The sequence below is a fragment of the Cucumis sativus genome, chromosome 3, assembly GCF_000004075.3.
Source record: "Cucumis sativus cultivar 9930 chromosome 3, Cucumber_9930_V3, whole genome shotgun sequence".
NCBI classification, from domain to species: Eukaryota; Viridiplantae; Streptophyta; class Magnoliopsida; order Cucurbitales; family Cucurbitaceae; genus Cucumis; species Cucumis sativus.
The window spans coordinates 10,828,458-10,843,928 of NC_026657.2; the positions used below are offsets into that span (position 1 = coordinate 10,828,458).

A 15,471-nucleotide genomic window follows, 5' to 3' on the forward strand; every position below is an offset into this window, starting at 1 on the left:
TAATTCGTTAAAGATATATCATTGTATTGGTTTAAAATTTGTAATCTTTGATTCAAAATTCAAAACTTTTCAAGACCCAACTGATGGAAGTATCAAATTTCGAAATAATAATATAACTCCAACAATGTAAAAGAAAAGAGAAAAATAAATATTAACAAATGTAAATAACACATAAAAAATTATATTTCATTCAGGGTGAATAAAGCTAATGAAACTACAGTTCTAGCAAAGAAAATTATGTGTATATAAAAAAAACAATGGATATAAGAGTAATTGGGGAGTGCAGCAGAGACATCTCACCAGTCAGTTTTGATCGAAGGTGGGTTGAAGTTGCTTACACAAACCAAAATAAGTGAAATAAACAAGACGGTCCTTGGCTCCAGTTCTATGAATCTTTGTTTGAGTGCAGAAGTGTTTGAGTTGTGTGAGCTTCAAACGTCCAAGAAAATTTCCCAATAACAAGAACAACCAATTGATTTTATTATCATTTCCTGCAGGTATGATTGGCTCTACACATTTTTCTTTATTGCAAAACTTGCAGTTTAGTAGAGTAGGGTTTGTCCAACAATTTGGAGCTCTATCATGCATGTTACATTTTTCTCTTTCAATGAACTTTATCATCTCTTCAAACTTACTCATTAAGTCATACTCTATCTCATCCTTTCTTTTACATCTTTTGCATTTCACTTCCCCTTTGATTGTGCGTATGTTGTTTGCTTGAAGATACTCGAGTTTGTGGATTATGGCTCCCTGCTCTGTCGACCACGGATACGGTGGCTCGATCCTACTAGTGTCTGCTTGTTTTCTAGTTCGTTTTGGTCTCGGGAGTTCTTCGTTTGGTTCGTTTTGAGTTCGTTTTGTTGGCCGGATTTCTTCGTCTGCTTCGTTTTGAGTTTGTTGTGTTGACGGTGGTTGTAGCCTATCAGGTGGCAGAAGATCAGGAGATTGCGATGGTAGAAGGAGAGAGGATGGAGGGTCGGCTGCAGTTGAAGGAAGGGGAGAAAACTCTAGTGGTCGATGTTGTGGAGGCGGAGGATGAGGACGAGGAGGGTGCAACGACAAATGGAGTGATAGTGGTGGAGTAAGAGACTGCGTTGGCAAACGGAGAGAGAGTAAAGTCTGAGGTGAGGGAGGAGGAGACTGAAACGGAGGACGGAGAGAGAGCCATTGGGAAATGCATTGGTCACCACTTTCATCATTCTCCATTATTATTATTGTTATTAGATAAGAGTTCTAATCATGAAAATATGAGAAAACAGTTGGTTCTATTTATAGAACTAAAATATAGAAAATCCCAAAAGAAATAGGAATCATAAATTATTATAAATAAGACTAAGATCTTTTATCTTTTATCTTTTATCTTTTAACAAATAATTTAAACAACAAAATCTTTGTATCAAACACTTAATTCAAATCCTTTCTTTTCAATTCAAAAATGATTTTCGATAAACTCTTTTAAAGAATATAATAAAAACAATACTTAAGTATTTCCAATTTTATCTTATAATTTGTCATCTATTACCTTATACTTTTTTTAAAAAAATTGTTATCTATGATGGTCCTATGCTAAGCAAAAAAAAAAAAAAAAGGTCTCAACTTCATTTCTGTTCAATTTCTTGCTGCTTTTATCTTTTACAGTCTTCCATAATCATGAACTTCCACTCAGTTTTAGATTAGCTTTGTTTCGATTGTAACTTAGCTGCATGAAACAGTCCTGAATTTCACGGACCATGAAGTCGACTTGGGGCTATTTGGCAGATTGGAATTTAATCAAAATTAATAAAATTGATGGATATTAAAAATATTTATGATCCTCTATAGATATAAACCATTAGAATCAAAATCTTCAAATTCAAGTAATAGAAATTGTTGTAAAGGAGTTCATGTAAGAGAGCTGAGCACAAAAAGAGGACTTTTTAAAATAACACCCACTAAACAAATAACTAAAATATATAATTGAATTAATTTAAACAATTAAAAGGATTATAATTAAATAACGTATTTATTTTAATCAATTACTCTATGAAATTAATAGTATTGTTTTTTTTCTCCACATTTTTAAATACAAAGGTTGAAAACCTTCCTGATGAGAATTGTTTGAAGTTCGTAAGAAATAATCAATACGTCACACTCTTAATTTACAAATAATAAATTTTAATATCAAAATAGTTAATTAAATTAGTTATATCACATATATATATTCTAAAATACGTAACTTTGAAATAAAAATATCAAAAAAATTTAATTAATATCTTCTTAGTTTGGTGAAAAGTTAAATGCAGTTCTTAATTATAATTTTTTTTAAATTTAATTAGTTCCTTAAACATGTGTTTTAATATTTTTTCAATTTTTTTTTTTTGACAACTTTTATGAAAAACAAATAAACTAAAAAATTCAAACCTTTTAGAAATTCTAATTCAAGTTAGGAGAAGTGGGGGATAAAATTAAGTTGTGCAAAAAAAAAAAAAAAACGATTAAGTACTGCCCTTGATTTTGACTAAAATATAATAGTATATTTCATCTCTTTATTCCTTCTAATTTATTATTTTTCACTTGTTTTCTTCTTCTTCCTTGTTCTTTTCTTTTCTTTTTGTTCAGCCATTCTTTTCTTCCATCTCTTTTTTGACAAAAATCAACCATGTTTCTTGAGAAGAGGAAACAGAATTAGCACAAAATCTTGAGGAAGATGGGTATCACAATGACTAAGACTAAAACTTCATGAAGCTCACTCGAGGGGAAAGAGCTCCATCAACAATCAGATAACAATCTGGTGACACAATATCGACCTCTGTTGAAGCAATTGTTGAACCTTTTTGTCATAAAAAAATAGAGCTTTCTAGATTCTATAATTCTCTCAATCCTCTTTTTTCTTTTTAGTTGAATACTAGTTGGGCTTCTTTTAAGACAAAGATTACCTGAAAAAACCACCACCGGATCGGTTTAACATTTACAAATATAGGAAGAAAGAATCGGTAACCCTTAATTGAGACATCAATTTACATGTCAAGTTTAGTTGAATGGAATTGGCATGCCTTTCAGAAATTTTAGTTAAAAACCTTACAAAGCTTAAATTAAACAAGGATGCGATCTCAAAAATATTATATCAGTGGTAATAATAGCACATCAAAGAATTGAAATTAGTTGACCCTTATGAGCATAAATGAAAGTGGAGTTGGGTTAAAAAGAACCAACTGATGGAAATACCAAATTTCCCATCATAAAGAGCTGAAATAATGCAAACTCCGTCAATGTTGAGCAAAGGGACCGTATCCAGAAAAGTGGTAATTTTAGTTGTCACTACACATATCAACCAACAAAAAACAGTTAGATATTAAAATTTCAAGGAGATCGAACCTGTTCATCTTCTAAATCCATTAATTTCTGTTCATACAACTCCAACAACCCAGGAATCTGCTCCTTATGAGGGCTGATGTATTTTTCTATGAAACGCTTTTCAGAAGAGTTAAACAACGTAGTAAAATTCGCGTGCTTCTTAACCAAACCCTTTGACACCAAAGCTTGATAAACGTAGCCTCTAGGAATAATCCTCTTCTTCAAACTAAGTGAAATTAAAAGTGGTCTTCTAGCAACAAAAAATGGTTCACATCCAATTTTGTTGACAAAAAAACCCATTACATCGTTAATCTTATCCTCAGAAGCTCTCATGCCCCATGGATTCTTTCTAAAAGAAAAACGGATCTCTTCTTCAGACAATCCCCATTTCCTATAAACTTCTAACTTCTTATCCCATGTAGATTTGGTCATTGATCGCAGAGCAAAAACAGCAACAACAAATTGCAATCGTTGAGGGTTGAATCCCATTTCCGTAACTCTCTCTACAGCTTCCTTGAATCGGATGGAACTTGTCAAGAACATTTTAGGCTGCCGCTGAAGATAACTTGAAATATTTGAATCCGGCACTCCAATTTGTTTCAGAATTTCAATATTGGGACCAACTGAAGTTCGAAGATCCCAACCGAGAATACCCGGAAAGCGCTTTATAGCAGTGAGAGTCTTCTCCTCACTTCCAAGCACGGCTTGAATGTAATCAAAGGATGGAATAATTCGTTTGTTTAAACTTCCTGTTAAAACACAAGGAACTGAACATACGAATTTGACAATTTCTGGGGAAGAAAGACCTTTAGATTGAAAAAACAACAATTTGGGCGATAGGATTTTCTCGGTGTTCATAGAAAAAATTTTAGGATACCTCTTGGCAAGGTCGGAGATTTGTGATTCAGAGAATCCATGATTCGCAAGTAACCCAATCACAGCCTTCGAATTATTATTGAGCTGAACAGGATTAGAAGGCAATGAAGCAGATTTCGGAGATGATACAATCTCAGAAGAGGTGCATAAGTATCTGAGAGATTTCAATGGACTGTCGGAAAATCCGTGAGAAAAAGCTGAGGATGGAGATCTAAGTAGAAGGATTGTGCGAAACACGTTAGACATGAGTGTAAGAAGTGGGAGGAGAAGGAAGACTGACCTGTTGGTTTCTTGTTGAGAAGAAGAATGGGAGAAACTAGAAATGCCTCACAAGAGGATGAAGCAATGAAAGAAGAGAAAAGAAAAATGGGGGGCGGGGGAGCATCGGCGATGAGCGGAGGGGGAGAGTAGGAGAGAGCAAAGAAAATAAGAAAAGGAAAGAAAGAGGGGTTAGGGCTTTTGAAGGGAAATAGTCCAAAATAGCTTTTTATGTAAATTTTAAGAAATAGCACTCTTTTTATTTTATATTTTAAAAGTAACACTGTTTCAAAAAACTAATAATTTAGTTATTCTTATCAAATTTTTATTTTATATTTTAAAAGTAACACTGTTTCAAAAAACTAATAATTTAGTTATTCTTATCAAATTTTAAAAAACTTTATGAAGGATTTATCTCGGTCTCTCTCGACTGAGTGCATCACCAAGATAGTGTACCTTTTATTAAAAATTTGAAAATGACATAATTGCAAAATAACATAATTGCTTTTTTTAAACTCGAGAACATCTCGAAGCAACTTTAGCCTGATGTCATATTACATAAATTTCTTAGCTTAGAACGGACAACTTTGGTTCATGATCAATCACAAATTTGACCGGAGAGGAGTTAACCTCAATTTCTAAATCATTTAAGTTACATGATTTCAACATATATATATTATTTTTGTCATTCTCATTAGAAGTTCTTTAGCACACCACACTGAAAGTCGTTTAAATTGTAGGAGCAAAATCGTTCACAGTTGAAAATGAGCAAAATGTTTGGAATTTAGTGTTTTCGGATAATATATAACATTCGAAACACCATGGGTATTTTGGTCATTTATATATCACTTTGTTTTAAAAATTTTAATAAAAGACGCACTATCTCAGTGTCGCAATTGGTCGAGAGAGATCGAGAAATTTCTTTCAAATTTGAAAAGAATCTCAAGGTAGATCTCGATCTAAAATTATGCTATTTTTAAAATATAAAACTAAAAAAGTGCTGATTTTGTCAATTTCCTATATATATATATTCCTTTTAAAATTATCCCCCTCTTTTGAAATCTCAGTAAAAAAAGTTCAAAAATAATGTTCTTTTTTTAAAAAAAAAACTATGATAAGAAGCATATACCTAAAAACGATAAGACATATAAGAGTGAAGCTAAAACTATCTAAATGAAGAATTTCTTTACCACTTCACTAGCATATATTATTTATTAACTTCAAATACTTAAATGGGTCTACCACACATTTCATTAACTAAAATTTCATAAATCTGTGAAAGAAACTCAAATTTTAAATATAAAAACTACATCATCAAAATAGTTATATAACGTTAAAAACCTTATAAAGCTTAAATTAAACAAGGAAGGACATCAAAGAATTGAAATTAGTCATATGATGCTAAAAGCCTTATGAGCATAAATGAAATGTGAAGTTGGGTTAAAAAGACCCAACTGATGGAAGTACCAAATTTGCCATCATAAAGAAGCTGAAATAATGCAAACTCCAACAATGTTGAGCAAAGGGACAATATCCAAATATGAGGCAAAGCGGTTCTAAAGAAGTCATTATTTAGTTAGCAATCTAAAAACTGATTATGTAGAAACACATTCTCTTTAACATATATAAATTTTAGTTGCTACTTTGTCACTACACATTTCAACTAATAACAAACAGTTTAATTATTAACATTTCAAGAACATCGAACCTGTTCATCTTCTAGACTCCACTAATTTCTGCTCATACAACTCCAACAATCCAGGAATCTGCTCCTTATGAAGGTTGATGTATTTTTCTATGAAACGCTTTTCAGAAGAGCAAAACAACGAAGTAAAATTCGCGTTTTTAATCAATCCCTTTGACACCAAAACTTGATAAACATGGCCTCTAGGCAAAAGCCTCTTCTTCATACTAAGTGAAACTAAGATTGGTCTTGTAGCAGCGAAAGATGATTTGCATCCCATTTTGTTGACAAAAAAATCCATTGCACCATTAATCTTATCCTCAGAACCCATCATACACCATGGATGCCTTCTAAAAGCAGAACAGATCTGTTCTTCAGACAATCCCCATTTCCTATAAACTTCAACCTTCTTATCCCATGTAGATTTGGTCATTGCTCGCAGAGCAAAAACAGCAACAAGAAACTGCAATTGTTGACGGTTGAATCCCATTTCCGTAACTCTCTCTACTATCTCCTTGAATCGGATGGGGTTTATCAAGAAAGTTCTAGGCTGGTACTGAAGATATTTTAAAATATTTGAATCGGGCACTCCAATTTGTTTCAGAATTTCAATATTGGGACCAACTGAAATTCGAAGATCCTTCACGAGAACACCCGCAAAGCGCTTTATGGCATTGAGAGTCTTCTCCTCAGTTCCAAGCACGGCTTGAATATAATCAAAGGCTGGAATAATTCGTTTGTTTAAACTTCCTGTAAAAAAATTAGGAACTGTACATACTATTTTGACAACCTCTGGGGAAGAAAGCCCTTTAGATTGAAGAAACAACAATTTGGGCAATAGAATTTTCTCGGGGTTCATAGAAAGAATTCTAGGAAACCTCATGGCAAGGTCAGAGATTTGTGATTGAGAGAATCCCTGATTCTCAAGTAACGCAATTAGAGCCTTCCCATTATTCTCGAGCTGAACAGCATTAGAAGACAACGAAGCAGATTTGGGAGATGATACAATCTCAGAAGAGGTGGATAAGTATCTGAGAGATTTGAACGGACTTTGGGAAAATCCGTGAGAAAAGAGTGAGGATGGAGATCTAAGTAGAAGGATTGTGCGAAAGAAGTTAGACATGAGTGTAAGAAGTGGGAGGAGAAGGAAGACAGACCTGTTGGTTCCTTGTTGAGAAGAAGAATGGGAGAAACTAGCAATGCCTCACAAGAGGATGAAGCTATGAGAGAAGAGAAAAGAAAAATTGGCGACGGCGGGGTATCGGCGATCGGCAGAGTGGGAGAGTGAGAGAGTGAGAGAGTGAGAGAGAACAAAGAAAATGAGAAAATGAAGGAAGGAAGGGGTTTAGGGTTTTTGAAGGGAAATGGTCGAAAGTAGATTTTTTTAAAACCAACCCGTTTCTGAATACTCGATAGAAAAAAACAAAAGACAAAGTTGAAGTCTAATGGGAAAGAAAGTTTTGGACACCAAATTTTAAAAGGAAGAGTTTTGGGACAAATGTACATGTAGATGTTTAAATTACCCTTTAGTTTTAAAAAAAAACCTCTAAAATATTGAACGCAATTTCTTTCTCATGCAACACATACTATTCCACGCTGGTGAACTCTCACAGGTGACTCCATTTAAAATTTGGTCTCCAAAACTCTAGTCCAAACCAGCTACCATCTAGAGTTGTAAATGGTCAAAAACCAAACCATGTGACTTTAACTGAGGTTTGAAGGAAAATCTCTGTGCTAAATCAGTGTATTTAATGATGTTTTGAGTTTAATGGAGAATGGACTTGAGTTTTGAGTTCTCTCAGCTGGAATGAAGAATCAAAACTTAACAAATTGTTCATTTTCTTAAAAAAAAATCCATCATTAAGAAAAAAACCACACTGATAAAGTTGAAAAAATCTTGAAATGAGGCAAATAAAAGTTGAAATAACTAAGAAAGAAAAGTTTTTGAAACAACAATTAGATTGTTAAAATTGAGATTCAAATTATAATTTATACACCACAAGTATATACATGAGATTCGACCGCTTTGGACTTCTAAGATCAACATGCTACCGAACATGGATTAAAGAAGTGTTTGTTCACAAAAATCCGAATAAGGTACAACCATCTTTCTTACAAGCATTTCATCAAACACATTATGGGCGTAACTTGGAATTTTCCGTTGTTCGTCACATTACAACCAACTAAATACACGAATTAAGGATTTCAGTATATGAAGAAACCAATTATGCAACACCCATTAACTAACTGTTAAAATTAATTGCAATAACAAAACAAAAATTCTAAAATACAAGAAAAGAAAAGAAGAAAAAATAACCTGGTGTCAATTATTGAAAGAGTGGCCGGAAGTTGAAGGTGTGTGTGAACGCTGGGTGCTAAGTCACTGGGCGTGATGGATGGGTCACCATGGGCGTTCGGGTGGTAGGGGCTTCATGGAGACTTTCTTTGTTCCTGAAAGATGGAAAGTGAAAAACTAGAGGAGGAGTTGTTCTCTTTTTTTTAAAAAAAAAACGTCTTCAAGAAATGTTCGGATGTGAAAAATATTTTGAAAATTCGCCTACTTTTCATAAAAATTCTTGACATTTGCAAAACGTAAAGAAAATACATATTATTTGACGTTTTTAAATGTCAAGAAAAGTTCTAGCATTAAATTTTTTTCAAAAGATTACCCATATCCGCCTTTTCATAAAATCAGTGATGTTATTGACCTTTTCATAAAATTTGGACATTTTACCTTTGAAATCACGAATTTTTTAATATTTTATTTCTAAAAACGGTCAAATATTTAAATCATAAACATTAAGAGAGTCTATTTTTTTCAAGTAGTATTGAAATTTTAAAACAAAAGCTCACAATCTCGATGTAGAGAGAAATTATGTAAAAACGATTTTTTAAAATTTGAGAAGAATCGCAATGTCGAGGGACAAAATAGATCGAGATAAACAAATTTAGTAGCTTTTGAAAATATATGTAAAAGTAAAAGTGTGCTACTCCTCACAAATTTTCCCAAAATTTTTCCATTTATTTTTAAGAGTTATCATAATGTAGTTTTGAAAAACATTATAAAAACAATTAAGTTAAAATAAATTATTTAAAATAACAAAGAAATATTTCATATTATTTTATCAGTTACGTCTCTTATTCTTTGTTAATAATTGCAATTAACCTCTTTTTTAATTAAGATAATTAGACATTCTAAAATTAACAAAGGAAAATCTCTTTCTTCTCTCCATCCATCTTCATCTTCTCTTCCTCTCCCTCTTTTATGAAAAACAAATAAACTAAACAATTCAAACCTTTTACAAAGCATAACCCTTCACAATATAGTATATTTCCTCGTCACAACGCTTGTTCTTCTCTCTTCCCTCTTTATTCTTTTTCTCTCGTTCTCTTCTTCTTCCCTGCTGTTTTCCCTTCTTTTCTTTTCTCTCTCATATTTTATTGCGTTTGAAATTGACCAAAATCTACCCAAAAAAATATATGATTGTTGGTTTAAAAATTGTTAATCTTTGATTCTAATACTTGTATATACATATATATCTATTTTAGATAGCAAAAAAGTGATAATGTAGAAACACAGACTCTTGAATGTATATAAATCTTAGTTCTCACTACACATATCAACTAACAAAACAGTTAAACATTAAAATTTCAAGGAGATCGAACCTGTTCATCTTCTAAATCCATTAATTTCTCTTTATACAACTCCAACAATTCAGGAATCTGCTCCTTATGAGGGTTGATGAATTTGTCTATGAAAAGGTTTGCAGAAGAGTTAAAAAACAAAGCAAAATGCGCGTACTTCTTAATCAAACACTTTGACACCAAAACTTGATAAACGTAGCCTCTAGGCAAAATCCTCTTCTTCAAACTATATGAAACTAAAGTTGGTGTTCTAGCAACCAAAAATGGTTCACATCCCATTTTGTTGACAAAAAAATCCATTGCACCATTAATCTTATCCTCAGAAGCACTCATACAACGTGGATTTTTTCTAAAAGCTAAACGGATCTCTTCTTCAGACAATCCCCATTTCCTATAACCTTCAACCTTCTCATCCCATGTAGATTTGGTCATTGATCGCAGAGCAAAAACAGCAACAACAAACTGCAATCGTTGAGGGTTGAATCCCATTTCCGTAACTCTCTCTACAGCCTTCTTGAATCGGATGGAACTTGTTAAGAACATTTTAGGCTGCCGCTGAAGATAACTTGAAATATTTGAATCCGGCACTCCAATTTGTTTCAGAATTTCAATATTGGGACCAACTGAAGTTCGAAGATCCCAACCGAGAATACCCGGAAAGCGCTTTATAGCAGTGAGAGTCTTCTCCTCACTTCCAAGCACGGCTTGAATGTAATCAAAGGATGGAATAATTCGTTTGTTTAAACTTCCTGTTAAAACACAGGGAACTGAACATACTAATTTGACAATCTCTGGGGAAGAAAGACCTTTAGATTGAAAAAACAACAATTTGGGCGATAGGATTTTCTCGGGGTTCATAGAAATAATTTGAGGATACCTCTTGGCAAGGTCAGAGATTTGTGATTCAGAGAATCCATGATTCGCAAGTAACCCAATTACAGCCTTCGAATTATTATTGAGCTGAACAGCATTAGAAGGCAACGAAGCAGATTTGGGAGATGATACAATCTCAGAAGAGGTGGATAAGTATCTGAGAGATTTGAACGGACTTTGGGAAAATCCGTGAGAAAAGAGTGAGGATGGAGATCTAAGTAGAAGGATTGTGCGAAAGAAGTTAGACATGAGTGTAAGAAGTGGGAGGAGAAGGAAGACAGACCTGTTGGTTCCTTGTTGAGAAGAAGAATGGGAGAAACTAGCAATGCCTCACAAGAGGATGAAGCTATGAGAGAACAGAATAGAAAAATGGGGGGCGGCGGGGCATCGGCGATGGGCGGAGTGGGAGACAGAGAGAGGGTTAGGGTTTTTGAAGGGAAATGGTCGAAAATAACTTTCTGAAAACTAATTAATAAAGGTGAAGCTAAAACTAGCAAAGTACACAGACTTTTTCTCTTTAATGAAATTAGCGTTGTACACTCTTCATGAATCTTACACCAACATTCATCTTGATTCCCTCTCAAATCAATTTGGTGCAATATCAAGACTTTGTAAAGCACAATCATTATTAAAATTATTTCCAAAATTATTTTTAAAAAAACATATGTGAAACACAAACAAATTTGGAAGAAATTTTATAAATCTTGACTGAGATTATTCATCTCCTCGAATCCATATTGATAAAATTGTCGAGTTCATCAAAGGAAACCACTTACGTTAACTTAAAATATAGTTTAACATCTAATTAGAACCGAAAACCAACTACATATTTTTCCATCCACCTCAGATTTTACCTAAACTATGGAATTGTTCAAAATAAATCACATTTACATATTTAAGCTTGAGAATGACTATGTTAAATTTTGGAAGCAAAAATCAGACAAATCTCTTCGATTTTGGGAGCAAACATGCAACATCTCATCCCGAATGAGTCCAGGATTTAAGGTTTTGAGAATATCTAATGTTTAAGCTTTCGAGAGTATTTTGGTCATTTGAGAATTTCATTTATTTTGAAATTTTAATATTTTCAATAAATAAAAAACTCACAATCCCATTGACATTCTAGACCTAGATGGATCAAAAAATTATTTTAACACAATTTTTTTCAATTTGAGAAGAATCTCAATGTCGAGGTTAGCTTAATAAACCTAGAAAAACAAATTTACATTTTTTTAAGTGTACTATTTTTGAAATGTAAAACTAAATGTGTGGTAGTTCCCGACATTTTTCAATTTAATTTCTTTTAAGAGTTATCAAAATTATTTGAAAAAGATTATAAAAACAATAAGTTCAAATAAATTATTTAAAATGACAAATAAATAGTTCATATTATTTCACTTTTTAACCACTCCTAAACTAATTACAATTATATTCTTAAACTTCGGATTTGATGAATTATTCCTCTTATATTTTATCAAATATTTTAAAATTAACAAATCAAAATTTCATCTCAAATCTCTTTCTACTCCCTCAACCTTTCCTCTCGCATCTTCCTCTCCTCTGTTTTTTATGAAAAACAAATAAACTAAAAAATTCAAACCTTTTACAAATTCTAATTCAAGTTAGGTGAAGTGGAAGATAAAATTAAGTTTTGGAGAAAAAAAAATGATTCAATATTGCCATAAAATTCCAAAGACACTTAGTTATTTTCTCTTCATTCTTTATTCTTCTTCTCTTGTTTTCTTCTTCTTCCTAGTTGTTTTCCTACTTTTTGTTCTCTTTTCTTTCAATCTTCATTTTCTTTTATCTCTCTCATATTTTATTGTGTTTGAAATCAACCATGTTTCTTAGGGAAGGGGAAGATAAAAGATGAAGATGCAAAGTGATGATGAAGGGAGAAGAAAGAAGTAAGAGAAACGAATGGATGCATGCTTGATATTTTGCTGGCTTCGACCAAGCCGAGATTGAACAATTTTATTTTATCCATATTTTGGGACTAAGTTGATCTCTTGAGTCGGAAAACATGCGAGGAAGCCTCATTAAGTTGTTTTGTACGGTTTGGACCTTTACTTAAGCCAACCCATTTTTTCGATTCTTGGTAAGTTTTCACTCGTGCCCCGAATCTATTGTACTTAATGTTGTTTGTTGGATGTCGACTATGTCCATTAGATTAAAAAATCATCCATAACTACTATGTTTAGTTTTTGTGTCATCGTCTTAACAACAAAACAAGATATATAAATAAAAAAATTTAAACATATTTAAAGTAAAAAGATTAAATTTTGACCAATTGAATGTTTAGTTTATGGACTAAACATGAACATAATCCAAACTAATCCACAATGGAACTGTTCAATATGTTGATTTTTCCCCTCAAATCTACGTCAAACACCAATTGGTTGGTTTCCTTTGATTTTGTAGGGATGATAGGCTAATCAATCGACTATGTCAATGATCGGTCGATTTTCGTGTAATATTTTCATCTATAATTATATATTCCATTCAAGTATTTGTATTTGCTGCTAGCTCGTAGCCATGCAAAAGTTATTAGATATTTGATTTCAATGGATATTATTATTAATCTATAAATTGATAGCTAAAACATAGAATATAATTCTCCATCTTTGGACATGTTGTCATTGTGTATTATGATCATATGCTTAGAGTTAAAGCAAAGGATTAGGCAATTAAATCATATTGCAAATATATAACGCATGAACTTCTTCATCTTCTCCTTCTCCAAACTAATCCAAACATTAACACTACCTCTACTCCTCCCTCCGCCGCTCTCTCCGCCGTTCGCAGGAGAAAGTAACAACACAAACTCATCATTCCCGTTGGCCACTGGACTAACATGAACCGGTTTTCCAAACCCAAAATCTAATTCCTTAAACGGCAACTTCCACCAAGCCGAAACATAAAAACTCTTCCCATTACAAGTCGCCGGAATCCCTCTATAAACCTCAAGCCAATCAATCGCCGATCTCACATACTCCTCCCCCGATACCCTCTCAATCCCTTCCTTCACCCTCTCCACACAAAACGAAAACGGCCGTTCCACCACTTCCGCCGCACGCGCCGCCGCAAACCCAGTAACCACAGCGTTTCCAACGAAACCATCTGGGAGAACCGGACGGATCTTGGACCGGACATCAACCGCAAACAAAACCATGGAGGTTTCGCCTGGGCGGTCCGAGTAGACCGCGCGGGTCCTGGCGCGCCACAGCTGGGACAGAATGGCTTCGAAGGTGGAGCAGGGGATGGGAGCAGCGGCGTTCTTGAGAGTGGCGATGGTGGAGGGGGTGAAGGGAATGAGGGAGTGGAGGTGGTTGGAGGCGGACATGGGCGGCGATGGGGTAGGGGAGGGTTTATTGAGGGCGGTGAAGGAGGAGGGGAGTTGTTTTAGGGTTGGGGAAAATGGGGTGTACTCTTGGTGGGGATGTGAAATAAGAGGAGGATTTCGAGCTCTGAAAATTGTTCTGTCGTTAAAAATGGTTTGGGGTTTCAGGTCGCCGCCGCCGCGACATATTGATGCGAGGTTTTGGAACATCTCCGCCGCGGATTTGCCGTCCAAAACGCCGTGGTTTGTTACCATGCCGATTGCATACCCTCCGCACACAAACTCCGTAACCTGTACCATGTGTACAATTACAAACAAGTTTTATGGGTTGAAGATAAATATCAATATTTTGCTTCAAGAAAAATGTGATATAATGTACCATCTATCTATGTTTTGTCACCATCCATTACTTTCTTGTATACAGAAATCCAATGAGTGAAGTGAATATTATTCTAATCAAATCAATTTCATTCAACAGTTTTTCGCCACATACCTGAACAGTAAACAGAGCTCTTTCATGGAGGTTTGTGTGGAGTCCAGGCCGATGAACAAACCGACCAAAACTCGGATTCGGAAGCGACAAATCCCCAAGATCCCTCATCCTCACCTTCGATTTCGCATTCACAAACACAACACCGGCATTATTACAAGCCAGCTCCAACCGCCCGCTCTCCCGGTTCGTCTGAAATCGACCGGCCAAGAAATAGTACGGAACCAAAAGAATCGCCAACGCTCTCTTCACAATCCTCGACATCTCCGCCGCCGAACCGTCCTCAAAGAAGTACACGGTTTCCACAGTGAAGGCCACCGCCACATCGATGTTCGACAGGAAGATCGTCTCCTCCGGCGTTGGATTGGATGGAGAGAGGAGTTTCTGAGGCTCGTCTTTGAGTATGTCTTCGTCGGATATGGAGAGAGGAGAGACGGCCATGGCGATTAATTTGATGCTGATTGAGAGGGAGAAGGAATTGGAGAGAGGTGAAATCCATGGCGGATTTAGGAATTTTAAGAGATAAAATTGCGATTTATTTGGAGCATGAGAGTTTCGTTGCTTTCGATTCTTTAGCGCGGGCGTGAAAGAACATGTTCATTTCTCGTCGGAGACGGGAGAGGAGGTAATTTGGTGGCGCCCGTCCGTCGTGCGGGAAGTATACCCGTGCGGATCCCATGTATGAATTAAAAGTTTAAAGGACAGTTTTGTAATTTAATGTAGGCCCAATTAATAATTGGGCCTATCTATCTCTTATTAAAGCCCAGGGATCCTATTAGTCGGGCGAATCCGGTTTGAATTTATTTATAAATATTTGTCGGCAAACTTATTTTTTTTCTTTCATAATAAATAATAATAATTATTTATTCAAAACTAAAAATGTAGAATAAAATGTTTTTTTTTCTCTTTTGAAGAAAGACCAATACTTTAAGTTGTGCCCTTTTTGTTGGAATTTTAGAGTTATAAAAGTAT

General features: G+C 34.4%; 5 protein-coding genes across 8 annotated transcripts; all 5 read right to left on the reverse strand.

Annotated features, from left to right (window-relative positions):
* Nucleotides 1-303: 303 nt before the first annotated feature.
* Nucleotides 304-1,361, reverse strand: LOC105435088. The gene has a single exon (XM_011654461.2). The coding sequence runs from the start codon at nt 1,204-1,206 to the stop codon at nt 304-306; it is 903 nt and encodes a 300-aa protein (XP_011652763.1). The 5' UTR covers nt 1,207-1,361.
* A 1,303-nt stretch (nt 1,362-2,664) lies between these two features.
* LOC101209993 lies at nt 2,665-4,725 on the reverse strand. Of its 2 annotated transcripts, XM_011652751.2 has the most exons (4): nt 4,490-4,725; nt 4,211-4,381; nt 3,355-4,082; nt 2,665-2,915 (listed from the first exon to the last, which is right to left on the reverse strand). In XM_011652751.2, exons 2-4 carry the CDS (start codon nt 4,248-4,250, stop codon nt 2,874-2,876), a joined length of 810 nt encoding a protein of 269 aa, XP_011651053.2. In that variant the 5' UTR covers nt 4,251-4,381; nt 4,490-4,725; the 3' UTR covers nt 2,665-2,873. The 2 variants fall into 2 exon arrangements, with proteins under 2 accessions (XP_011651053.2, XP_031738238.1); XM_031882378.1 differs by having other exon boundaries at nt 3,355-4,721.
* A 1,213-nt stretch (nt 4,726-5,938) lies between these two features.
* LOC101204411 (transcription termination factor MTERF6, chloroplastic/mitochondrial) lies at nt 5,939-11,145 on the reverse strand. 3 transcript variants are annotated; one of them, XR_004215169.1, is made up of 3 exons: nt 9,818-11,143; nt 8,469-8,602; nt 5,939-6,874 (listed from the first exon to the last, which is right to left on the reverse strand). XR_004215169.1 is itself a non-coding variant. In XM_031882379.1 (2 exons), exons 1-2 carry the CDS (start codon nt 10,916-10,918, stop codon nt 8,582-8,584), a joined length of 1,122 nt encoding a protein of 373 aa, XP_031738239.1. In that variant the 5' UTR covers nt 10,919-11,143; the 3' UTR covers nt 5,954-8,581. The 3 variants fall into 3 exon arrangements, 1 of the variants encoding a protein (XP_031738239.1); XR_004215168.1 differs by adding an exon at nt 9,448-9,615 and having other exon boundaries at nt 5,954-8,602; nt 9,818-11,145; XM_031882379.1 differs by having other exon boundaries at nt 5,954-8,602.
* On the reverse strand, nt 6,180-7,274 carry LOC101210242. The gene has a single exon (XM_004134435.3). It carries the CDS (start codon nt 7,272-7,274, stop codon nt 6,180-6,182), a length of 1,095 nt encoding a protein of 364 aa, XP_004134483.2.
* A 2,078-nt stretch (nt 11,146-13,223) lies between the features above and the next one.
* LOC101210493 (omega-hydroxypalmitate O-feruloyl transferase) lies at nt 13,224-15,163 on the reverse strand. Its single transcript, XM_004134436.3, has 2 exons — nt 14,503-15,163; nt 13,224-14,300 (listed from the first exon to the last, which is right to left on the reverse strand). Exons 1-2 carry the CDS (start codon nt 14,938-14,940, stop codon nt 13,362-13,364), a joined length of 1,377 nt encoding a protein of 458 aa, XP_004134484.1. The 5' UTR covers nt 14,941-15,163; the 3' UTR covers nt 13,224-13,361.
* Between the last annotated feature and the right edge of the window lie 308 nt (nt 15,164-15,471).